Source organism: Monomorium pharaonis, chromosome 7, assembly GCF_013373865.1.
Source record: "Monomorium pharaonis isolate MP-MQ-018 chromosome 7, ASM1337386v2, whole genome shotgun sequence".
NCBI classification, from domain to species: domain Eukaryota; kingdom Metazoa; phylum Arthropoda; class Insecta; order Hymenoptera; family Formicidae; genus Monomorium; species Monomorium pharaonis.
The window spans coordinates 2,161,079-2,178,029 of NC_050473.1; the positions used below are offsets into that span (position 1 = coordinate 2,161,079).

The 16,951-nt window shown below is 38.4% G+C and overlaps 2 protein-coding genes and 1 long non-coding RNA gene across 11 annotated transcripts in view; 1 reads left to right on the forward strand and 2 right to left on the reverse strand.

Moving 5' to 3' along the window:
- LOC105829490 (teneurin-m) overlaps positions 1–16,951 on the reverse strand; it is a 533,228-nt gene that overhangs the window by 107,799 nt on the left and 408,478 nt on the right. The window lies entirely within an intron of this gene.
- The window catches only part of LOC118646462, a 96,334-nt gene continuing 80,971 nt past the window's right edge, over positions 1,589–16,951 (reverse strand). The window contains exon 2 of the long non-coding RNA XR_004964039.1: positions 1,589–4,112. This is a non-coding gene — a long non-coding RNA (uncharacterized LOC118646462). The remainder of the gene's footprint in view (positions 4,113–16,951) is intronic.
- LOC118646460 lies at positions 10,889–15,142 on the forward strand. The gene is made up of 2 exons (XM_036289437.1): positions 10,889–14,537; positions 14,902–15,142. Exon 1 carries the CDS (start codon positions 12,802–12,804, stop codon positions 14,533–14,535), a length of 1,734 nt encoding a protein of 577 aa, XP_036145330.1. The 5' UTR covers positions 10,889–12,801; the 3' UTR covers positions 14,536–14,537; positions 14,902–15,142.

Genomic DNA, 16,951 nt, shown 5'->3' on the forward strand with positions numbered 1-16,951 from the left:
TAATATTTTATTTTTTATACTATTACTGTGATTTTAATATCAAAGGTCAAAATAAAAAAAAAGCTTTTTTGTTAAAAAACGAGTTAAAAGGTCACTGTAATATTAAATCATTTTATCAGTTATTGCTAATAATTTAAATTGTTGGCCTTTAATTTAGATGTGAAATTGTAAAGAAAAAAATGTAGTAAACATGATACTATTATTAATTAATATACGAGTCAGAAATATTGATTTTTGTACTATATATTATAATCAGTATTACAGTAATTGAATTAATATTATGCGTTAATTTAATGAGATACATTAATGTTCGACACTGAATACCTATTATCAACGTGGTTATAAATAAATGGCCTCTCATCGCATCGTTCCCTCTCGCGAGAGTCTTCCATTTTCTATTCGCCTGTCTCATCGGATTACTATGATTTGAGCTTAGGAATGATTCATCTTCTAATTGCATGACGGACCACCCTCCGGTCTGCCATAATCAAAACTCCGGTCGCTCATTAATCACCTCGGTCACCACCATCCTTCGTGCCAAAGGTGCAAATGCCTCGATGAATTGTCGTTCGGAACAAGGAAGAAAGAAGCACAGGGATGAGGAGACAATGGCGCGGAATGTTATACACCGTTTTCCACCCTGAGATTAATTTTTTAGTCGTCGAACGATTTATCATCCCGAGAGCTCCTTCGCGTGATCAATACTTAAGTCAAAGTTGAAAGCCGCATTGTCTTGGGGATAAGGCGTCGGTGAAATCGATTTATCAAGGGACCCCCGCGAAAATCTGATTTCCGCGAAATTATCGTTAATTATTACATTAAATCGATTTTCAATAAGTATCGATTCATGTTGAAATTTAGAAGCGCATGTAATATGCAAATTACGCCACTGTATTTAGAATGCGAATACATAAGCCGCGGCGTGTTTCACCGATGCGCGGAAGTATTCTCTTGGGTTTATTATACTTGGCGAGATACAGCCATTAGTCACGCTATAATAAATGCTATCAATCAATTCAATCTGCCTAGGCCCGTCTGTATTATTTTATTGTCTTTTTTCAGCAATCCGCCTATCAACTTTCTCGCGTGTTTGCAGCTACGTCGATATCACGTTTGTCCATCAGAATATGATAATAACTGTAATGAACTTTCGAGTCAAATTGTTGCTTTCGGCAGAGTTTGTCATCGACTAGTAGATAGGTAAACAATATACTTAATATTTGACATCTTTTTATTTGCCTTGACAGGTGTCTAAAATTGTTTGGTTCAATCATCATTCTTGTTTTAAATACTTATGACCCGAATTATATAACATTAATTATTTTAATAATTGTGTATGCTGAACTGGTGTAATAAATCCTCTATTTCATACTGTATATCAAAATAATTATACAGTAATTATATTGTGCAATCGGTCATGTTTGCGGCATTACGTATTTATAAATAACATAAAATTTTACAACCGATGTATTCTCTATATTTTCAAACTACCATAACTTAATTTTGCGCACAATTAATATACAATATTTATATACGATGCAATTGTATAAATATAAATTTTATTCATCGATTTCTGCAATGCTCCCCGTTTTTTCATTTATTTATTTTCTTTTCGCCGCGAAAATGAATCGACTTTCCGAGTATCTTTTTAGAATTTCCCGGAGTTTTCCGCGATGGTCCCAACAACACGATGGAAAACACGCGTCGACATATTTGCGAAACATGCACGAGCAGGTGCAACGACAATGGAAATTGGTGAGCGCAGCTGCGCTTAATGAGTGATGGATCGCGGTATGCGCTTTACAACGCCTCCGCGTCAGTCGTGCAATTGCTCGTGCTTCCGCCAGATTTCACACCTGTTCGGAGCTTTTAGTCAAATGCTTCTTAGCCGTTTGTTTTAACTTGCTTTGTGTTCCGTAATCGCGCCTGACTTTTCAATAGAGTACAATGGTCATTGACAATCGGCGTTATCAAAATCTTTTTGAACATTAATTCTAAGAAATAAATGTCGCAATAAATAAACAATTTAAAATAAAATTTTAAATAATATAAATAACTAAATATAACTAACGTAAAGTGAAAAATTATATTTAGTTAATTATACAATTATATTTCATTATTCTAGAAAAAGAGTTCGGTAAAATAATTTCATTGTATCATATCCTTTTTTCATCAAAATTTGCACGCAAATGAGAATACAATCCTAACGCCACCGTAATGATTAAATACAAATTTCAATGACCGAAATTGGTAAAACGCACGAAATGGAAAAGTGAATCGATAAAATTTATTAAAAGTTATTTATTTTTACCATTCGCTGCGAGCCATTATCTATAAAGTGTTTATTACATTCGTGATTTTATTACTAAATTGTAATTTTATTGTTGCGTCACGTCACAAGGCCGAAATAACGTTTCTATAGCACGTACGGCCGCCTCCGGGCATACCGGAATTCGTATGGTCGAAAAGTTTCGTTAAAAGTCTCGTAAGCCCTGATGGGATCATCCCTCCGTAATCACAGCTATTACCTTAAGCGCGCTTGTGTCGACGTGCGTTGCACATGTACGAACCGATGCCCCGGGGCAATCGATAATCCGAGGTGAGTAAAGGTGAAAAGGGGTAGGTGCGAAACGAGCGGCGAGGGAGAGTGGAAGATTTTCACGGATAATCAGGGGGTGGTAGATTTTGTTCGCGCCGAAGATGAGAGCGGATCGAACACCGAAGGAGCATCGACATGTCGCTCAAGTTGATCTCGTGCGATAACATTTCGCATTATATAATCAATGGTTCTCGCTTTTGTTTCGCAACGATAATTGAAAACTGTTTTATATTTCATTAACGCGATAATCAACTATATTTAAAATAAATAAAAAAAAATCGTTTCTTTCATTTCGTAACATTATAGTACTAAGTGTCAAAGAATTTTGAGCCAATATGAGATTAATGTATTTCAAAATTATTTAAATTGCAAATAATAAACGGATGCAATATTAAACAATTAATTCTTTTAAGTCATTTAACATTTTAAATTTGTATTCTTTCGTATTCAGTTATAACAAATAATTAAAAAATTAACTTTTTTGTATTAAACATTTAATTAATGTATTCGTATATGCGTTTAAGCATTCAACGTGTTATTACTACAGGGCATAGAATTTTGGGGTTGCCGCTTACGCTTATCAGCATATTAGGTTACTTGGTTATTTGGGTGTCGGATTATGCAAATTTGCAGGTATTAGTATCTGCGATCGATTAATTTACACGTATATTGTCATATTACAGCAAGCGTATTCCGCTAGTACATGGTTTCATGCGACAACAAAATACGCTATATGATTGGGTAAACTTGAATTTTTGCAAAAGCTCTTATTATTGTTATATAAAATACACACACACACACACACATATATATATGCACTTGCTGAACAGTTTGCTAGATTACAATATACAAGGAAGTTTCCTTTGGAACCGGTTCTTTTTCAATAATGGAATCAAATCGCCCGAGGAGTCGAGAGAAAAGGGCGCTATGTGGATAATGATATTCAGAGGTAGTGCAAACTTTTCGCATAAATGAAGACTAAAAGATGAATAACCTCAGCGGAATTAATGAGGAATTATCAGGAAAATAAAGAGATAGAGAGTGGCGGAACACTTTAAATAAAAGACCTCGCAATCGATCGAACGGTATTAAATACGTGAACAAGGAAGCTCACCGAAGCCCAGAAAGGTTTGCAATTCCTTTTGCAAATTAATGATCTTTACGGTGTAAAATTAGACTGTGTGACAAGTAATAGATAATTAACGCGCTAATCTTTAATGCTCTTTTTAAACTCTTCCTTTCGTGGAAATTTCATCTAGAGATTTTTACGATGCGATAGCTGTTTAACAACAGTACGCGATTACAAGCAAAATGAGAGGCAGACAGATTGAAATTAAAGCTACCATGCGCAATAGTAATCAGAACACACGCATTTGGTAATAATTTATCAAATAATGAATATTATATCAATCGATTGTTTATTGTACTTACGCTAGAGAGAGAAATTATAGATTCGGTTATACGACGAATTATAAACCCTCGGCGACTGTGATAGTTTCGAGAACCAACTCACCTAAAACATAAAAAGAAACACGTTTCATTAGAAAAATATAAATTAAATAAAAAAAAAAGACAACAAACATACATTTACATCCCGATACAAATTTAATTTATTGCGAACAATTTATAGCAAACTGAAGATGCATGATGTAATTGACGGTGAAACTATTGTAATTGTTATAATGTAGCAAATTACATTTTGTGTGGTACATTCAAATAGATTCCAATCACGTATGGCCGCTGCAATATTCTACTGGAAGCAATCGGTATGCAGACACGCAATCACATACAGACCGCTTTAGAATTCAGCAATACATATTATCCTCAATGCGCAAAAGTATTCACGACAAAGTTTCAGTCGCAGCTGCAAATTCGAAATCGTACATCTGAGATTTGCCGCCTCGAGCGAAACTTGCGGCGCGCGTTGTATTTTCGAGTATTATCGGGATATGGTGGGATATAGGTACGGATGTGTGTGAGGGACAACGTTAATATCGTGCCGTATCGGCGATAGCTTTAGCAATAGCTTTTAATGAAATCCCGTTGATGGTTTTGCGAGCAACATAACGCGATTTTAATATCCTCCTTTAATTGGGGACGAAACTATTAATTGCCACGAGGAGCAGGCAAATTCATCTTTGCGCTCTCGAGCGGTATGGGGAGGGGAGGAACGACAGAGTCTCGCGGTCGAGAGGGGTTGCATGTTCCGGGGGTTGCGTCCCCGTAGCTCTTGGCGTTTCAACGTAGCTCCTCGGCCCTCCACCACTCTGCCTCCTCTTCGCCACCCACGCTATATCTCTCCGCCACCGCTTTCCTCGCCCGCGCGCTCTTCTCGGCCAATCTCCTATCTCGGTACTCCACCTCGCGGGCGCATATTGAAATATAATTAGGGGTGGTTTAATAAGCGACGGTCTGCGGCTTTCGCTAAGTCTCAACAGCGTAAGCAGCGGCCTGTTAACCGATACGTCGGCCGTGTTCTCGTCTAACGAGCTACGAACTACGAGCTCGCTGAGCTTTGCTGCGGTTGCATCGCGCCCGGGCGCAAGCCGACATGAAATGTGCAGCGCGCGCCGGCTGCATTCGACAGGCTTTCGAGACGGACTGCTCGTTCGGATGTGTGTGTGTGTGTGTGTGTGTGTGTTCGGGCGCGCGCGCGCGTGTAGAAATACTGTCGCGGATGCGTCATATGGATCTAAGAGGAAAGGGGAAGGGGCAAATTTTCATTCGCGATACCCTCCTCCGCGAGGTTATCTTTTCTTAGCAGAGATTATAGAGTTTCATGAAATTGCATGAGAGCACGTTTCGTGGAATTACGACAACCGGATATGTAGCTCATTTTATTCGCGAGATAATGGCACGAACAGAACGGTTCGCAGTGATAAGCGAACGCGAAACATTTTTTTATCCCGAGGCCAGTAGACACATTTCTAAATATAATTGCGGTTTTTTTTTTTAAATCTAACGCAGTTTCTATTCAATGTGTGGCTGACTTGTTTGTAATTTTGATTAACGATTAATTCGTCATTTAGAATTTGCGTTTATATGGCATTTTAATTTCGCCAACAATTGTCCACTAATTTTCACTTTTAATAACACCTGTCCTCGCGACGAATTTACATCGCCACGGCTCCTTCGCGGGTTCTACAATCTGTTACCCAACGACGCGATAGGTCGACATTCGAAATGATCGCGACGGGAAATCATTGCGCGCCTCAGCAAAGTCAGACGCTTCATTCCCGCGCGACAGAAGTTCCCCTGGCTCCGCGTGCTCGCGTTCGAGCGAGGAAACTTCGCCGGCATGCTCTCGTCGATCGTAAGAGCCATGAGTGACGCGTAATTACTCGCATCCGAATAGCAGACAACTGGGATTGAAGGGTACCAGGGCTCGGAGTGACAGAGCGTGTCAAAGTTAAGCGCACGGATAGAAAAAGATCGTGACACTAATTGCTCGAAAATATATATACGCTATCCCCGGCACCGACTCGCGGAAAACTCTCGCATTTTAGCGCGCCCGCGCGCGCGTGCTCATATGCATGACGAGGTGAAAAAAAATGGAATAAAAATGAAATGACGCTCGGGCAGAACCGGTTAAACCGATTAAATTACGTCATCGCGTAACGCCTCGCCGCTGGGCGATATATTAATTCTTGTAAAACGATATTTATTCGACAATCGAGTAACGTACTTTATTCCGCATATTATAAAAACGTTGCATTTTTTAGCGTTACTCCGCGGATCGCCCATATTCGAGCATCGCGATCGCGATTGATTTCTTTATGCATGCGGAATCATTTATGCTTGAAGCATAATCATCGCAATATTCGGAAAGACTATCATTCCAACAATTGCGGGAATAGATTGCGTCTCGACAAGGGGCGATCCTCGTCGACGCTCTCGCGTGTGTAATCCCTTGTTATCGCCAAGATTTCGCGAAGCAGCTCGGCTGCGATCCTTCCCAGAGAACCGGTAGACGTTTTGCCGAGGATTAATCGCCAGAACGGAAATCGTTTGGCGCTAGCGCCAGCAACGGTGCAGCTGCAGCCGTCTGGTACGGTCTGCTTACCTCGACACGCCGGAAGGTTACGACCTATGGCAAGGGGTTGGTGCACAAACGCTGCGCCACGCGGAGAAGAGAGAAAGAGAGAAGTAGGAATACGAGATCAGATAGAGAGACAATCCCATCCACAGACGTCTGGGGGCCTTCTGTGTTAAATAGCTACCACTACTGCAGCCTCAGCCGCGTGCTATCTCGCCGATATGCCGCGCTTCCTGGGTGTTGCGCCTCATCCCCCTCATCCCCACCAAAAATTCATAACTCGGTATAATAAGGGCTCGGCGAACGTAACAGCTGACGCGACCCGCAACCATCGAACTATACCCAGCTACGCATTACGCGCTTAATTTACTGAACAAGTTTAATTGCCTTCCAAATGAACTTCGCTCAGTCAAAGAGAAGCGTCCCTTTTTGTCCTTTTTTTTTACCTTTCCCGCCGCACATCCGTTTTATCGAGGGATTTTTTGTTACAGTCAGAAGTTAGAAATATTTTATTCTTCGCGTACTTTACGTATTAAATAGCCATTATGGCTACAAATTAAATTTATGTAATATAGAAATAAGATAAATTTAATTTGTAATCTTAATAAATATTAAATATATCTATATTTTATATAGATATAATAAATATGTACATTCATCTTTCTTTAAATGTTTAAAAAAGCAAAAGTCCGCAACGTACAGACTAATTAAACATATTGCATAATGAGCAATTATACCGTGGACAGTTGTGTGTCTAGTGATTCATGACAGCATCGTGGACATCATGCATATCCATTCCGACTTGCTTTACGTGTTAGTACCATCGTCCTAAATCAGTTTATTACGCATGTAGTCTGCGCAGGGTCATCAATCGTCGATTAATCAACCGGAAATGGTCGATTTAATGCGTTAACGTTACGGTCGTGGATACGCGTTTCGCACGTATCAGTGGCGTTAATTAATGTAATATAGGCGTCCGTATTACCCCAGCTACGGGTATGCCATTTGGTGCCAGTTTTTCGACTAACTAAATCAATTTCGCGGGTAAAACGCTTTATCAGCGACAGCGGATGCTCCCTTCGTTGGAAATGCCGTTGTTCGTACATTGTCGTGTCTGTTTTACACGAAAAATACTGTCCCTTTAGAAAACCAGGAGTATAATCCTCTCGGATGTAATAAATCTGTTGTAGCAGGTTTATCTTTCCATTACACGCGCCTCGTCTTTTGCTGCCAGATTTGTTCGGTGAAACACAATTTGGGTTCACTACTTATAGCTAACCAGATAAGATAAATTTGTACAGTGTAAAAAAATCCGACTAATACCTAAGATTAGAATCATACACACCAATTATTTCAAACAAACAGTATGATCAAATTTCTGTGATAGATATGTAAGACGAGAGAGATTCGTCTGTTCAATCCGATCGGGAAATTCGGTAAATATTGATCGTCCCAGAAACTGTGATATGTACCTACATGTAGAAAATCCTAGAAAATCATATCGAGCAGTGCCTTTCTGTACTCGTGATTTACATTAAGTTTCATGTGTATCAGTCGTTGGGAAATAATTGATAAAATGCTAGGGCCATTTGAAATTATACTACGTGTGATATTGCATAACCGATCGTTTTCGATGATTCAAATCTCTGCTTACAATGGCGAAATCCAGAGAAATGCGGTGTTTCATATCGGTTTCGTATCGTTTTCCGGAACGATAATGACGTCACTTCTCGGACAATCGATTTGCCCGCGTACTCACGGGATGGAAATAATCTCGGTGGTCGCGCTATCAACATTCGCGAGTGGCGCCTCCGATAAGCAAGAAGCACTGGACGGTGCATTTCATTTGCACGTTAATTAAAAATAAATTTAGCCTACCGGTGGAGTAGAAGGAGAGTATATTGCGCCCCGATATCTCGCGGCCCGTTATATGTACTCGGTGGACAAGATTCAAACCGCATCCGTAAGCACAAAATAATAGATGCGCGCGACGCATTAAAACGCGCTCGGATTTTTATTGCAAAGCAACGTGTTTTTCTCCCGGTTTTGTTTGCCGTTCTTTATTGCAATACTACTGTCAATTTACGAACTTTTTATGATTTAATATTAAACAGTGTTGTAAGAATTGTGTTTTTATATTTAACTCTAGATGCTCCGTACAAAATTCCAATTTGTGTTTGTCGAGCGAGAATCTAGAACGTTATAAATTTAAAAACCGCACTGATATATTTAATAATGACCAAATATTCCTCGTTCTTATTTTTATGTTGAGTGATTCCATTACTCGCGCTAAATCGTGAATAATTTGCTATCTATTCATATCCCGTGTGTCATAGTGCTAAGAAAGTCAATTTATTATGGCATCTTGTATAAGTGACGTGTTCTAACAATAACATTCTGCTCCATCGAGAAATTTTCTACATATAACACAGGCTTTACTAATTTATATGTAAAATATAATTGAAAAAGTTTTTGTTGCTACAAAAAAAAAGATTAATTTGGTTAGATTTTTAAATCAAGTTTTATCGCAAAAGCGATTTAACTGTGTCAGCGGTTTATTTAGTTTACAACGTGAGTAAACGATTCGTTTAGACGAAGAAGTTTATCGAATATTTGGAGCGGAATATTTAGAAATGATATTTTTATGCGAAAACGTACTCGTCGGATAAAAGTTGGCTGACGAAGGAAGAAGGCACTATAAAAGATAACGCAGTGATCGAGTAACTGACTAACTAATTAACCAACCAACTCCCTGGCGGCGAACTATCCGATTAATACGTAGAAACTCGGATAAACTTTGTTACTGCGTGCAAGTTCCATAACAGCTGCGTTTATCAGCGAACTTGCAGACAAGCAGCGGTTTACATTCGTCTATTCCCTCAGCTAAGTATAAAATCCTAATTTATTCCGCTCAACAACGCGCGAGTAAGTTCAGTTCGTGCTAGGAGAACATAAACCAGTAACAGTAGTGGTCAGCATGTATTTGCATCGGATATGTTTCGCCATTAATTGTGAACTATAAGTATATTGATGTTCTTCGAATTAATTTTATTCCTCAACTTTAGAAATTAGTGCTGATACTTATGTAATTACAATTGACCTCAGATACTTATTGTGTATAGAAAAGAATAAAGTCTGATTAATTTTTATTCAGTAAACAATTAATAAACATGAAAAACTGAAAGCCTAGCAAAGTATTTTGCTTTTCAAGTTGCAAAGGATATGAAAGAAATCGAAATAGTAAAGAATAAAATGACGATAATTAAATTCTGCCAATGAATTAACGTAAATGTGATTGTAATATATTTAAGTTACGCTACAAAGTAAGGGCGGAGCTAATCGTGACAACGCAAACAAATCATAATTTACGTACTTCGTAAAGACTTTGACTTGAGAACGTCTGACTGTTTCTAGGCGCCACGTCTCATTGCAGTTTCTTGTATCCGTGAATAGAAGTAAAAGACGCGTGCCGCGACGCGTCGGCGAACAATTTACGGCATTTTCGAGGTCGCGTGATGAAACCGAATGGTGGACAGAATACAAGGGTATCATCATTCCCGCGAGGCTCGAGATGAAAGGAAGCGTGCTGCCGGGGAGGTAGCCGGAAAAATAAAATGATGACGTATGACGAAGCGCACCAGACGCGTGCCTATTAATACACGGAGAGAATTTTCTCTTAAAAATTACCCTGAAAATCGTGGTAATTGTGAGACAACGTAAACCTTGGAAAATTTTACCATACTTTTAATAAAATTTACAAAAATTTAGTAAAGTTTAGTAAAATTTTAAGAAAATTTGGCTAAGTTTTAGTAAATTTTGTTAAAAGTATAGTAAAATTTACTAAAACTTAGCCAAATTTTCTTAAAATTTTACTAAACTTTACTAAATTTTTGTAAATTTTATTAAAAGTATGGTAAAATTTTCCAAGGTTTACGTTGTCTCACAATTACCACGATTTTCAGGGTAATTTTTAAGAGAAAATTCTCTCCGTGTAGAGGCGCCGGTTTGCGATCCTCTTCGCTGGGGTCTTTTTCCTTTCATCGCGCGCTCCCCTTCTCTTATTCAATATAAAATATAATATCGATGAAATATCGTTTACATCAATATGAAAAGAAAATATTACTTTAATTGTTGCTAAATATGAAGAGATAGTTCTTTATTGGAAAGCTTTCAATAAAAACCCTTTAGATTTCATTCAATAAAAAATAGTTTTTTAGATAAAATATAAAAAGAATAAATATAGAAGTATTATGTATAAAAATTAATGGTAATACCTACGCTTTTCTCTCCGAAAAAAATATACTGTCGGTTCGATGCCGCGATAATACATACGTAATCGATATATATGTCGCGATAATGCAAGGAACTGTCAATACTTTCAAAGTATCAGGCGGAGAGTGTCGATGCTAAAGTATCGGAGTATCGGGGCGAGACTATTGAGATTGCCTCAATAGTATTGAATATCGTTAGCGATTCAACCTATTGCCGGTCTCTTGATATCGTCATTTTCGTACTCGAGTAGCGCGCTCCAGGATTCGCCTGGTTCTTATCAGTTAATTATCTCTCACCCGGATGGCGACTAATTATAGGCCGGAAACTAAAGCGCGGTCCAAGCTTGACCGGAAGTGTCGTGCTTATTGTTCGAAATTCGTTGCCCCGACGTGGGCTTTTCGGTACCTTTTGGACGGGGGAGCATACAGAGGGGAAACATACAGAGAAAGAGAGAACGGGATGTCCGATACAGCCGCCGGCTGTGAGCAGACGTGTAAACGCACAGAGCACTCTCCCGCTTTGCTGGCTATCGGGTTTGATGCGGTCACGTACACAGAGAAGTGGCGCAGATGTTGCGGAATTGTTCATCGATTGTTTTTACCTAGTTCCGCGTTTTACGGAGCGCCGATATTATTTATCGACCTAACGCGCCCCCTCCACCCCTTCTCCAAATTACGCGCTATTTCGCGTCTCCGTTTTTTTTTTTACTACCGATATTTAGTAACGATTTACAAAGCGCGCAATGAAAGATTCTATTTTGTTGCTTATAATTCGAACGTACATAGAATAATATTCGCTATACAAGTGTGAAAAAAAGTAACCTGCGAAAGCTAACAATGGAAAATAGAATATTTTTCATTCCAGCTCAGAGTCTGCAAAATATTGGTTGGTGGTATTGTTGTTTCAGCTTCATAGTTAACATTTTTATATATTTTAATACTAAAAACAAAAAAGAAAACCATAATATAAAAAAAAGAAATAGAATGATTTTTTTAGAATACAAATTTAACAAGACACATATGCAATTTCATATTACACGTTTAATCATATTGCGTTATGTGAGACAAAGAATTTAAATATTTAATGAATTAATATGTAATATTAAAACGTGGTTTATTGCATGATAATGCTTACTGATTTTCGATGAAGTTTCCGATTCATATATTCCTTTCCATTATCGAATTAAATAACCTGATTTCTAATTTTTCAACTTATGTCGGTGGTATAATAAAAATCAATATACATTTCTACCCGTGTGCCATATATAGAATATCCGCATTACTTTCTGACACATTTTCTAATAAATTATTGATACGTGCAAGACATATACATAATTATATGTGTGATCTAATTTTACCATAAAATTGGAATTGTCTTGCTTCGAAAGAACTTTCAATTGAATTATTAACTAATATTTCTTTCTCTCTCTCCTTCTCTTTCTCTCTCTCAAAAGTAAGATGAAAATAAAATGAGATTAAACTGAATCATTTTACTTATTTAATGAAATAGTATTTTTGAATGAGTATTGATGGAACACACTATTTACAGATTAAGGGGTTAGACCCCTTTACAATTTTCAAAAAATCGAAAATTTTTTTTTTGCTTTAAAAAATAGTTTGAAGCCTCTAAAATAACATGCAAAAGGTCCGAAGTTAAAGTTCGAATTATTTCACGAGATATAGAGTCTACAACGGACTCCTGTACCTGCGCGTCAGCGCGTAACAATAGACCGAGCGCGCCAGCAATAGAATGAGATCGGCAGATGAAAACAGGCTCAGTGCCCTTGAGGTCCCTATGTGCCTAGAGTCCCCTCCACTACTTTCTAACGTATTTTTCGACAGTTTAAATCTCTACAGTCGTTAGTCATACATCGACGACGAAGCACGTGTACGAAATGGATCAGCAAAAAAGAATTAATCGAAAAGGTTCAAGATCTATATTAGGACGTGCTAGCAGACCTAAAAAACGACCAACTCCGCCAAATCGTCATTCCTTTGGTGAAACGAGTTCTTCCGCGAAAAAACTAAAACATTCTGACGAGGAAGTACCGATAAGTGCGACGCATGGATATCGAATAATTAGTTTTGTGGCGATATTTTCGAGTTTGAGCGAAATGTTGAAATGTAAAACATGTAATGGCAATATAAATTTCTCTGAATCGAATATTTGCGGACTTGGATTTAAATTGGTTGTAAATTGTGACAATTGTGAACCGCGGTATATAAATTCGTGCCCGCTTATTAAAAACGCGTATGAAATTAATAGACGGATTGTATTTGTTATGAGACTTCTCGGAATTGGTTATGATGGAGTAAAAAAGTTTTGCGGTCTAATGGACATTTCAAAAATGTTTACCAAAAATGTATATTATGACATTTTAGAAAATATACATATCGCGTCGAAAGCTGTCACCTCTATATTATTTTCTGAAGCTGCTTGTGAAGAAAAACTGTTAACAGCACAAGCAGAAAATACATCTGAACTGGCAGGATTATATGTTTCTGGTGACGGAACATGGAGAAAGCGAGGTTTTTCGTCCTTACAAGGTGTCGTGTCGCTAATTGGTATACATTCTGGCAAAGTTTTAGACATTATCGTAAAATCATTATATTGCAAGGGTTGCGAATATGGAAAAAAAATTGAGAATACACAGGAATTCGAAACGTGGGAGGAATCACATAAGGATACGTGCTCAATTACTCACGAAGGAAACGCGGGAAAAATGGAAGTAGACGGAGCGGTAGAAATGTTCGCAAGATCTGAGGAATTACATGGCGTGAAATATACATCATACATCGGCGACGGTGACTGTAAGACATATAAAGGAATTGTTGAATCTCGACCTTACGGAGATGATGTCTTGATCAATAAAAAAGAATGTGTCGGTCACGTTCAAAAACGAATGGGTGCACGGCTCCGTAAAGTAAAGAAAGACACGAAAGGATTAGGAGGAAAAGGGAAATTAACAGCTAAATTGATAGACGAATTGAGCGTGTATTATGGATTGGCTATCAGGAGACATAAGGATTCAAAAGAAGAAATGAAAACAGCAATATGGGCTACGCTTAAACACAAATGTTCTACCGACAATAATCCGCAGCACGACAACTGTCCTCCTGGGCCAAATAGTTGGTGCACCTGGCAAGTGGCCAAGGCGAACAATAAACTAACAGAATATGTTCATAAACCAGCTCTACATCAAGATGTCATAAAAGCAATCACCCCTATCTATGAAGAACTGAGCAGGGATGATTTGCTAGAGCGTTGTGTGGGTGGTTACACTCAAAATAATAACGAAAGCCTTAACGGATTAATTTGGTCCTTTGCTCCCAAAAAATTATTCAGTGGCTTAAAAACCGTGGAAATAGCTACAAATATTGCCGCCAGCATATTCAATAAAGGCTATGCAAGCATTATTTTAATGATGAACATAATGGACATTACTATCGGTCCGATTACAAATAGCATTTGTGAAACTCTGGACGAGAGACGGATTTCGATCGCCGAGGCGCGAATGTTGCAAATGTCTAAAGAAAGCCGAACTGCGCGCAGACAAGAAAGAATGTCCATTCAGGATTCCCTGTGCGAGAAGAAGAATTTATATTACGAAGCAGGAATGGCAGATTAGCGGTAAGAATAAAAAATTTTACGATATAATTGAAAAAATGTGTTGTAAAACTTTAAACGCGTTTTTCTCGAAACCATGTTTTTCAAAACGGTGTGCAAGGTTTCTCAGAGTGTAATTATCGGATTGACTTGAAATTTGAAACACATTATCTTTATAACAATATCTAAGCATTGACCGACGATTTTTGTAATATCATTGTTAGTTTAAAAAATATTGACAAAATAATTAACAATTTTTTGGCTAAAATTTGTTCCAAATATTCAAGAATTTTTTGCGAGGTTAATTTTCAACATATTTAGAAAAAGTTCGGTCAATGCTTCAGAAATACACTATATTATAAGAAAATATTTTTGTTTTTTGTTTCAGACAAGCCAAAATGGCGGAATTAGGTACACCAGTTGACCGCGCAAAAAAAAACACGTTTTAGTAATAAATTTATAACTCCTATAATTATTAATATTTTTAATTGTAATTTTATATCTTATATGTTTATTGTATACTTAGATCATATGCCAAATAGCAACTTCGTAGTTTTTATAGTTCTCCGTTAATCAACGTTCAAAAAACACCTATTTTTTAAGCCCGTCAAGGGGGTCTAACCCCTTAAGTAAAGCAGGCTAAAAAGGGCGTCGCCTGAATTTTGTCAAAAGCAATCTGTTTAATAATTGCATAATTGTGCATGCTCGCGAATTTCAGCTTCAGTCCGAGTTTCTGGTCACGAGCGAGCAAGCTGACAAACGTCAGCGATTGTAATTAGTAGTGAAATTACGCGACATAAAATGACCGTCGTTGTGTTGCTGCCTTTATTAATAAACGCAGAGGCTCTAGACGTTAGATAAATGCTTCGTCCGGCGATATTCAAAGTGATTAATGACAGCTGTCGTGATGGTGCTCATGTACGCGATGCAGACCATCGTTTTATCATATTCTGATTAAAAGACTATCATTTCCTCTCGGTTTCCAACATGTAGATAAGACTTCCGATAGCACGCGAACTATAAGAATAATCAAGCAATTTTTTTCGGAATACAATCCGTAGACGGTTATCAAATGTTGGGTTACTGTAATAAAATTTTGTCCGAAATTTTACACTTTAGAAATTTACATGACAATTTATCAATGTGTATTCAATCAATAAATTAAATAGGAATAAATTGATTATATTATTTTTAGGCTTATAAGCGCAATTATTGATACATTTTTGATGATTTAATGAATAGAATATTTTCTAGATATTTTATCTAAATCTTCGGATACCTTTCTGTGTGGTCGATTTAATTTCGCTTCTAATTTAATAAGTCACGACGATACTTCTCGGATACTTCTCGGCGCAATAACGTTCATTCTTTTATCATCATGCTGATAGAAGTTTCACTCGTGACTCGCAAGACGTTTCGAGTGAAGAAAACGGGAAGGAGGAGAGAAGAGAATGGGAGAAAGAGAGCGCGCGGAACGGTGTGCTTTTATTGGCGCGGGTCTCCATAATTGAACCGACATAAGTACTCTTTTTATATCGTCGTTGCGAAATGATGGAAGAGGATTACGTCGATCCCGCGGGAGGGAAGCCCTGACATCGTGGCAGAGACGAAGGACAGCATTACGAGAATATACGAGAGTGACAGTGGTATCCGAGAGGACATGGAGTCGACGAGGAAGGATGAGAAACTGGGCGAGACGAACTTCCAGGTTTCTCTCGTCGACTCGTCTCGAAGTGAGCCGAGTCAGCAGGACGCTCCTGCGACGTTCTTCTCCTTAAACTTCGGCGCCAATATCTTTTCGTCTTCCTTCTCCTGGCTCTCCGCTTGGCGTCGTAACGCTTCCTGCCACGGACATGCCCGGTTATAGCGAACGACGAATCGTGGAACCGCGGAAAAGTGGTTCTCATGTCTCGTCGGCCCCCTGCGGACTCGCTGCTTCTCGCCGACTTAAGTGGTCTTATGGAATCCGAAGTACGGTAAGGAGGGGGAGGGAAGGGGATGGGTAAAAGTTTATTCGGCCCGCGGATCATAAAAGCCAGGCAAAAAGTATTGGAGGATACCGCGCCAGAAAGCAGGATCGACGGCCGTGGCCGCTGAATCGAATCGTCGTTTGTGAAAGATGGGGCCGACACTAAAAATTCGCCACGGCACGCACTCGGTTTGCCTTCCACCGCGCGGTTTTTCAAAACAAAAGTGAAACACGTTTCTCCCGAGTGTATCGAGAAAAACTGTACAATTCTTCGCGGTATCTTAATTTATTCAGCACAAGATATTTCGTATTCGAGCGTACGGACGTTTTGAATTCTGCATCGGTTTGTTTCCTCAAGTGAATTGAGCTCACTAAAAATTGAATCGTGACAAACACGGCAGTAAAAAACATGTCAGGGAATGTATAAATAATAAAATTATGTAAATAATCTTGCGAAACATGCAAAAAG